The sequence below is a fragment of the Camelina sativa genome, chromosome 9 (genome assembly GCF_000633955.1).
Source record: "Camelina sativa cultivar DH55 chromosome 9, Cs, whole genome shotgun sequence".
NCBI classification, from domain to species: domain Eukaryota; kingdom Viridiplantae; phylum Streptophyta; class Magnoliopsida; order Brassicales; family Brassicaceae; genus Camelina; species Camelina sativa.
The window spans coordinates 35,903,469-35,912,083 of record NC_025693.1 but is presented as its reverse complement, the minus strand read 5'-3'; the positions used below and the strand labels follow the sequence as shown (position 1 = coordinate 35,912,083).

General features: G+C 42.5%; 3 protein-coding genes across 8 annotated transcripts in view; 2 read left to right on the top strand and 1 right to left on the bottom strand.

The window, feature by feature from the left end:
* LOC104714384 lies at nt 53-4,367 on the top strand. Of its 4 annotated transcripts, XM_010431729.2 has the most exons (11): nt 53-191; nt 296-748; nt 913-1,012; nt 1,127-1,338; nt 1,430-2,121; nt 2,362-2,464; nt 2,793-2,912; nt 3,259-3,311; nt 3,589-3,649; nt 3,850-4,033; nt 4,127-4,367. In XM_010431729.2, exons 2-10 carry the CDS (start codon nt 339-341, stop codon nt 4,031-4,033), a joined length of 1,935 nt encoding a protein of 644 aa, XP_010430031.1. In that variant the 5' UTR covers nt 53-191; nt 296-338; the 3' UTR covers nt 4,127-4,367. The 4 variants fall into 4 exon arrangements, 3 of the variants coding, with proteins under 3 accessions (XP_010430031.1, XP_010430029.1, XP_010430030.1); XR_755830.2 differs by lacking the exon at nt 4,127-4,367 and having other exon boundaries at nt 3,575-3,649; nt 3,850-3,962; XM_010431727.2 differs by lacking the exon at nt 4,127-4,367 and having other exon boundaries at nt 3,575-3,972.
* Nucleotides 4,573-7,269, top strand: LOC104714383 (protein FAR1-RELATED SEQUENCE 8-like). Of its 3 annotated transcripts, none has more exons than XM_010431723.2 (2): nt 4,573-4,815; nt 4,915-7,269. In XM_010431723.2, the coding sequence occupies exons 1-2, from the start codon at nt 4,735-4,737 to the stop codon at nt 6,940-6,942; spliced, it is 2,109 nt and encodes a 702-aa protein (XP_010430025.1). In that variant the 5' UTR covers nt 4,573-4,734; the 3' UTR covers nt 6,943-7,269. The 3 variants fall into 3 exon arrangements, with proteins under 3 accessions (XP_010430025.1, XP_010430024.1, XP_010430027.1); XM_010431722.2 differs by having other exon boundaries at nt 4,573-4,818; XM_010431725.2 differs by having other exon boundaries at nt 4,581-4,806.
* The window catches only part of LOC109126288 (probable serine/threonine-protein kinase kinX), a 4,523-nt gene continuing 4,361 nt past the window's right edge, over nt 8,454-8,615 (bottom strand). The window contains exon 2 of the mRNA XM_019229643.1: nt 8,454-8,592. The gene's annotated coding sequence lies outside the window, so the exon portion shown is untranslated. The remainder of the gene's footprint in view (nt 8,593-8,615) is intronic.

Genomic DNA, 8,615 nt, shown 5'->3' with positions numbered 1-8,615 from the left:
AAAAAAAAAAAAAAAAAATTAGAAAAAGATATATATATATATATATCTCTATCAGTCTCTCTGCAGATCTCATGAAACCCTGATTGATTTATTTGATTTTGATTATTAGACTCTCCTCGCTCTTTGATAGATATCTGGCTTTGTGGACCTAGTTAGTGGTGCGTGCGTGCGTGATTTCGTCAATTCTTAGGGTGACTGGCTCCTCTATCTCTATTCTCCACCTTCCCTAATTCGTTCATTTTGTGTGTATCGCCGATTTTATCACTGATTTTATCTCTTCATTATCTTCCTCTAGGGTTTTTTTTCGGTTTGCTTCTCCGATTCAGGTCTCTTCTCTTATGGCCCCTGAAGATCCCGAGTATGAGAGTGATCCCGAGGAATTGAACCGCTCCTTGGCTACACGTAGGAGAGTAGCTAGCGACGATGAGGATGATGGTGCCCTCAATCACAACCTGGTCGCTAATCCTATTGATTCCGATCTTTCCGATGATGAAGATCAACAGAGTGCTTTTCTCGACTCTGATCATGACCTCGTCGATGATAGTTCTGAGGCTGATTTTGAATTCGTTCCCGATCATGACAATGCACTTGCGGCCGCCGATGGGACCGAGGACTCCGCAGTCTCCGCCACTGATCTTGTTGATGATGGACTGGAACAAAAGAAGAAGGAGCCTTTCGCAGTGCCTACTGCTGGTGCCTTTTATATGCATGATGACAGATTTCAGGAATTTGATGCCGCCTCTAATAGGTATGCTTCCTCACTCCTTTTCTTTTTTGGCTCCAAGGTTTGAGGTAGGGTTTTTGTCTAGTGTTCAACTTCTATCATGCTAATGTATCTATTGATAGGTGAAGCCACAAATATTATTCCTTGTAATTCAAATTGATTGAAACAAACTCCTGTTGGTTTGATAGGCGAATGCGTGGTGGCAGGAGGCTCTGGCAATCTAGAGATGAAAGTAAGTGGGGACATGACAAATACGAGGAACTCAATACACAGGAAAAGCAATTTGATGTACTTTTCTTTAGTTCCTCTCCCTCTCTTTCCTATCTGCATTAATACATTTGCCACCTCTCTTGTTTTTCCTTTTGATATTAAAAGCTGATTGATTGAATTTTGTGAACATAGCGGAGGACTTCCAGAGGCCGAGTCAGAGGTCGTGGTCAGGGTAGGGGTCAGGAGCGTGGATATTCTCGAGGGACCAATTCTAAACCATTTACTGGCACTGGCAATGGACACCAGAACCAGTTTCCTAAGGCTGTCACTAGGGGGAGAGGGCCCAGAAGATATGAGGTTGCATTGAAAAATGGCAATCAAGCACCTTCTGTGCAAACCAAACAGTGAGTCCTTTTTTTTTTTTCTGTTTCCTCTCTAGCCAAACACATGGACGCCCTTTCTCTAACTATAGTGTCTCGTCTACTGAATCTTTAGGTCCCAAAATTCTTTTGTGAAAGTTTCACATGCCAATTCAGGGCGTCCACCAACAGAAACAGCTAGCTTAGAGACTGAAGCCATCCAAGCCAAAAAGAATGTATTAGCTTCAAGTTTAAATTCAGATTCTCCTCCATTTTATCCTTCAGGATCCTCCAATAACTTGGCACAAAAAGATTTACAAACTGGCATTGGTGGACTGCGCATTAATCAAAACCCTACTCCATCTGGAAAGAAGTTTGGGAATACAAAATCCAGCTCTTCATGGGTACGCACTGCTCAACCTTCCCAGACTACAAGTCATGGTAGAGATGCACCTCCTCCTGGGCAAATGCTTTACCAGCAATCTCCTAATCAAGGTGACAAAGTTTCTTCGCTGATGCACTTCCAGGGAATGCCAAAAGGCACTGACCAAAGCTGTACTCAACCTCCTGGTCAGGCTTTTGATCAACATTCTGCTGTTAACAGTTTGCTGCCTTCTTCTCCACCGAAAACCGGCTCATCAAAAAACCAGTATATTTCTGGTGGAATAGAGTCAGCCGCAGAAACAGGTGCTTTGGTTGCCAAGGGAAAAGGGTCACTCCAGCCTAGTGGAAGAGGATCTTTTATGTATGGTGGGACACAGTTTATGGGGACTGTCGGTAGCATGGCAGCTGGTCATGGCAATTCAAATTTTCCTGCATTTCTGCCTGGTATGTTATTCTTGAATATCTCTGTTCATTTTACATTATAATGGTTGAAAGACATCTTTCGGAATCAATTCATGCATGCTAATGAAATAGAAAGCTATATATGCTGAGCTGTTTGGCCTGGTTGCCCAGGTCTAGGGCTGCTTGAGATCATCGCCTTCTGTATGTACTGGTGCCAATATCCATGCCTGACTAGTTTAAACTTTTATGTTTATGTGTTGTCTTGTTCATTTTCATGTTCAGTTATGCAATTTGGTGGTCAGCACGGTGGGGTTCCTACCTTTGGAATGGCTCTTCCAGGATATGTCCAACCAGAACATGGTACCGGAAATCCTGAGATGACATGGTATGCACTGCAGTCCTTCCTTTTTGCTTTACATATATATGGATGTTAGTCTTGAGTTTCCACAGCTTTACTTGTTTTGGAGTTGTATATTCGGTTTCCACAGCTTTTCTTGTTTTGGAGTTGTATATTCGGCGCGTTCTATCTTAGTTGACTTGCTGTATGCTTTTATGATTTGAGAGGGCTTACATCTAAGTAGTCTTTTGCTGGCCCAAACAGAACCAGAACTATTGCTTTGACTCGTCTGCTGTTTGTTGTTTGTTTGATTTCCATAGCACTCTATCTATAGTAGTTCCTGATTACTGCTGTCATTTGCTTATATTATTGACAGGCTGCCAATTTTGCCTGGCCCCGGAGCACTAGGAGGTTCGTATTGTCCACCTTATGCTGCCACTAATGGTTCTTACCAAGCACACAAACCGATGATACCTTCCTCTGCGGGATCCTCCAGGTTTATAAAATAGTTCTCTTCATTATCTCAGTATGGTCTTATGTGTGGACTCTTAGCGTTACCCGGCATGAAGAGTAGTATGGGAATGTAACTTTAACTAAAGCAACCGTATGTGATTGATTTCTGTGATTCTATTCCCACCGAAAAATGCTTGTTACCCATTAGATTTACATGTCTGAATTGTTTTGCTAAGTAGCGTATCTTCTATGTACACCCAGAAACATGTAGCATTCATTAACTTCTTGGTTGGGCACTCCTGAAACCATGTCAATTTACAATGATTATGACTTTCCAGTAAAGCATTTGATTTGTGGCTAACTTACCCAAGTACCATATTTTTTGGCAGCCAAGAGAACAGTTCTAATAACCCTAATGATGAAGAACCCATGGAGAGACCTGGTAAGTTGTTTCCTTGCCAATTTGGGCTGAGACCAGTGCTTTGACAGCAAATGTTTGCGGTATATTGTATAGTAGGGGGAAGCTACTATAGTTAGTTTTATGAGGAAATATGGAAGATTGGTTTCTCTGATGTGATTGGTAACTAGAGAAAAGAATATGTTGGATATGGTTTCTCAAAGTACTGTTTATCGAAGTAATAACTCTTGCCAATCAAATGGGGTCGTTATCGTGGATTGAAAATGTGTTGTGTTTTGGGGAATTAGAAATTCGAACTGCTACATTTTGACCAATGGGAATTCACAACGATCGAATGGCAACCCAAACAAGCAGCCTCGTAGGTGAGTTTTGAAGCTAGCTCTCATATGAATTAACTTTCAGTTGACCTTTAAACATGGAACCACCTGGAATTAGAATGGGGAAAGTATTTAGATGGAGTAGTTTGGGTAGCCTATATATTGTGAAAAAGAAATGTGAATCCCCATATGCCATATATAAGTATTGGGGCATAGTAACATGCACATGTTGACGAGGGATGCAGATACTCGGAGATGAGCTTTAGCAAGTGTGAAGAGTGGAAAGAAAGGTCCTCTTGCTTGAATAAGTGGAAAAAGGAGGTGAAAGAGAAGCTCCTTTGTTGCAGGCCCCTGGTGCTTCTCCAAGCTGCTTTACGGAGCACTTTGGGCTGCTATTGTTGCCTTATTTTATTTTATTTTGAAAATTAGGTACGCAATTTATAAGTTACGGCCACCACTACTAATTCAAGAGAGTTGAAGTAATTATAAGTTACTGATTTGGACTTTGTTTGATGCTTTCAGGAGGGTTGTTGTGCAAATTATAAAGAGTTTCTGTGAGAGCTTGAGCTGTGGGCTTCTTTCCATCTGTAATTTATTCTTTTTTGTCCTCCGTTGGTTCCTTTTTCTCCTTTTTTCTTATAAAAGATATTTGTAATGTTGTTGATATGTGTTATGTTTTTTGTTTGGTATTTTCAACTTTATCAAGCAAGAAGATATGGTGCCCTATCCCTATTTTTGAGTTTGGTTGATGATGATATTTATAGTTTGGTCGTGTGTTATATTCTGACTTGGGAGGGACACTAGAAAAAGTATTTATAGATTTGTTATCACCTATAATAAACAAGAAAATGCGATGGGGGTTGGTTGCACACAATTACTGAAAAGTGAGTATTGATTGACTGTTAACATAGTTAAAAAAAAAAAAACTCAAATTTGCAAGAGTGAGGTGGTGCGCCTCGTCTGCCTGCAGCTCAGCTCAACTCGAATAACAAATAAAACTAAGTCTGTACTGTAGAGAATTTACATTTGTCCACATTTAATTATGGGTTGAATTTATATAACCCTAAAATGAAAGAAATCGATTGTTTGTCGTTGATTTAGAGGTGAAGAAGACAAGGAGAGGAAGGAGGATGATCGGTGATAGCGTCTACTCACCGTCCGATCAGTCTCTCTCGTCGCCCAACCCTAATCTCTGCATCACGGTCGGTTCGGTGGTTACTTTCTCTTCTCTTCTCTACTCCCGAGTATTTTTATTTGGCGTTTTCAATTTTTGGGGTTTCCGATTCTGTTGTAAAATTATGAGTTTTCAGATGGAAGAGGAGCAGATGGTTGTCGAACAAGAAGAAGAAGAAGAAGAGCTTCCGCTTCCTGATCTGGGTATTGACCTTGATGAAGACGACTGTGATGGATTGCTTCAGATTGAAACTGGAATCGATGATGATGGTCCCATTGCTCACAGTGCTCCTGCTCCTGCTCCTGGTATGGAATTCGATTCGTACGATGATGCTTACAGCTACTACAACTCGTACGCTCGGGAGCTCGGTTTTGCTATCCGTATCAAATCTTCCTGGACTAAGCGTAACAGCAAGGAGAAACGTGGTGCTGTCTTGTGCTGCAACTGCGAAGGTTTCAAGATGGTTAAAGAAGCCAACACCACCTCCACCCGTCGTAAGGAGACCAGAACTGGTTGCCAGGCTATGATTCGCCTCAAATTGATTGAATTTGATCGCTGGAAAATTGATCAGGTCAAACTCGACCATAACCACTCCTTTGATCCTGAAAGAGCCCACAATTCCAAGTCTCACAAGACGACCAAGTCCTCCTCTGCTTCTGCCAACACTAAACAACCACAACAACCTCCTCTCCATGTCCAAGTCCGGACTATCAATCTCTATCGAGCCCTTGCCGTTCCTCATGGGACTTCTTCTTCTTCAACCTCCTCCCCCGGTGGTGATCATTCCCTCTCTTCTTCAAGGCCATTGCTTCCCCCTGGAGGTTTTAGCTTCTTGCAGGATTTCTTCTTACGGATTCAGCTTACCAGCCCCAACTTTCTTTACCTCATGGATCTTTCCGATGACGGCTCTCTTAGGAATGTCTTCTGGATTGACCCTCGTGCTAGGGCTGCTTACTCTCACTTTGGCGACGTTGTTTTGTTTGACACCACTTGTCTATCAAACTCCTACCAGCTTCCCCTTGTGTCTTTCGTTGGAATCGACCACCATGGAGATTCCATCTTGCTCGGCTGTGCTTTGCTTGCTCACCAGACCTTTGAGACCTACCTCTGGCTCTTCAGAGCTTGGCTTACTTGCATGCTAGGTCGTCCCCCACAGACCTTCATCACTCAACAGTGCAAGGCAATGCGTGCTGCTGTCTCTGAAGTTTTCCCAAGGGCTCATCATCGTCTTAGCTTGACCCACGTCTTGCACAACATCTTTCAGAGCGTTGTCCAGCTACAAGACTCTGAGTTGTTCCGTATGGCACTGAACAGAGTGGTCTACGGTTGTCTCAAGGTCGAAGAATTTGAAACAGCTTGGGAAGAGATGATCATTCGGTTTGGGCTGACTAATCACGAGACCATCAACCACCTGTTTCAAGATCGAGAACTATGGGCTCCAGTTTACCTCAAGGATACATTTTTGGCCGGGGCGCTGACTTTTCGATTGGGAGATGTGGCTGCACCATTCATCTTCAGTGGCTACGTTCATGAGCACACATCCCTGAGAGAATTCCTTGAAGGGTACCAATCTTTTCTGGATAAAAAGTACACAAGACAAGCCTTGTGCGATTCAGAGTCCTCCAAGTTTATCCCCGAGCTCAAGACAACGCACCCCTACGAGTCTCAGATGGCAAAGGTCTTCACAGTGGAGATATTTAGAAGGTTCCAAGACGAGGTCTCGGCAATGACTTCATGTTTTGGAATAACGCAAGTCCACTCAAACGGCTCGGCCTCCTCGTACGTGGTGAAAGAGAGGGAAGGAGAGAAAGTGAGGGACTTTGAGGTCATCTACGAGACTAGTGCAGAAGCACAAGTACGTTGCTTCTGTGTCTGTGGTGGTTTCAGCTTCAATGGGTACCAATGCAGACACGTCCTCCTCCTACTCAGCCACAACGGGTTGCAGGAAGTCCCGCCTCAGTATATACTGCAACGGTGGCGCAAGGACGTGAAGCGTCTCTATGTGGCGGATTTTGGGTCAGGTTGTGTGGACATAATGAATCAGGATCAATGGTATGAGCATTTGCACAGAAGAGCGATGCAGGTTGTTGAACAAGGAATGAGATCGAAAGAGCATTGCAGAGTTGCCTGGGAAGCATTGCAGAGTTGCCTGGAAAGCATTTAGAGAGTGTACGAATAGGGTTCAATTTGTGACTGAGAAGCCTTCGTAGATACTTACCACTGTCTTGGTTCGAGCTGATTAGAATCTATAATCATATTGATCTAGTAATTAGAGTTAGAGAAAATCTTCTTGTAATAGAGAGACCCCAATGATATCAAATTGCAGCGGTTATTTCACAGGTCCTTGACATTTTATTAAACTCTGTGACTCCCTAGTTGGACCAGCAACGGAGTATTCCCTCATCTCCTCTTTGTGTCTGTAACGTCAGTTTGTAACACCTTTAGTTGTGTCCCCTGGTGACACTTCCCTTACTGCAGTTTGCAGGTTCTATTCTGGTCATGTACCGGCTCCCATTTCGACCAGGTTTAATCTCATCCCTTCAATCTATATGATTTGTCGGTTGGATAATAGAATCATTAGCCTCATTCGATGGACTTGTGTTCCCATTCTGGTCAATTTGCCTTTATGAACGCAATGGTAGTTTTCAAGGCTTCCCTGGTTAGTTTACCTTGGTTGTGTTTTGGCATATTATGTCATGGTTACTCCTTTGTGGCTCTGAAGTTCCCCTATCCGACGGCTTTGTCCGTCACTGTTATGTCACATTCGCATCGCTAGCGGAAGTACGTGGCTTGAAGACCCCCTTGGGAGCAATGGTGCCAAAATCGTTTCTCTTAACAGTTATCTTGGTTTGGCTGCTTTTTGGGTTGAGCATGTTAGCTCCCCTCTATCCTTATGTCTCCTCTTGAGTTATGGGTTTTGCTTTTGTATCCTCTCCATGTCGAGGCGGAACTTAATTAAGGTGAATGAAAATTCACAGTTCGTCCAAAATAAACAAGTAAACTCTGTACGGTCAAATGCAATAATTAGCTGATTTCAAGAGATAAAGAGTTAAAAGGTCTTTTCAATTTATGTGGGCCGATATTTATATGAAAACTAAACTCCTTGTGGCCCAATGGGCAGTATAAAAATGTCAGCCCAAACGTGGTTTCTCGAACCGTGAAATTTAAGTCTCTTATCTACTCGCACAATGAGCGCGTCGACGCCACCTCCCCAAAATCCGTGGACTAAAACATACGGAAATTGCTGTTTTTTGTTAAATTTAAAAACTAGGCGCGTGAGAGTCATATTTCGTTTTAGGGGGAAAAAATGGTAGCAGGCTTTTAGACTAAAAATATCAGATATATTTGGGCCTTTTGGGCTTATTTTCAGGGAGCTCACGTCCATTACGATGTTTGCGAATATGGACCCGGTTTATTGCATTCTCTCTTTATACTGTACATTCCTCAAATTTGATCATGTTCCCTTGCGAATCTCTGACACTTCTTTACTGTCTCCTTGGAAACAAGTCCGCCCTTCTTTATCACTTCTTACTCAGCTTTGATCAGAGCTTGGAACTCACTTTATTTGTGGTTAAAATGTAAGTAAAACCTAATAAATAGCCGAGTAAATCATGTTGCTCAAACGAAACTGAACAAACACGCAAACAGATTCCAGTTTACCAAGTCAGAATCAGGTAAATATAAAACCCCAGGGCAGAAACAACAAATGCGAAGATTGATACAAAGTGAAATAGTTTCTATGATGCCAAACTGTAACATCAAATCATAACAGCATCAATCACAACATACATAAACAACCACGAAAAGGGTCATGGTAAGAAGAAAAGAATAAGAAAA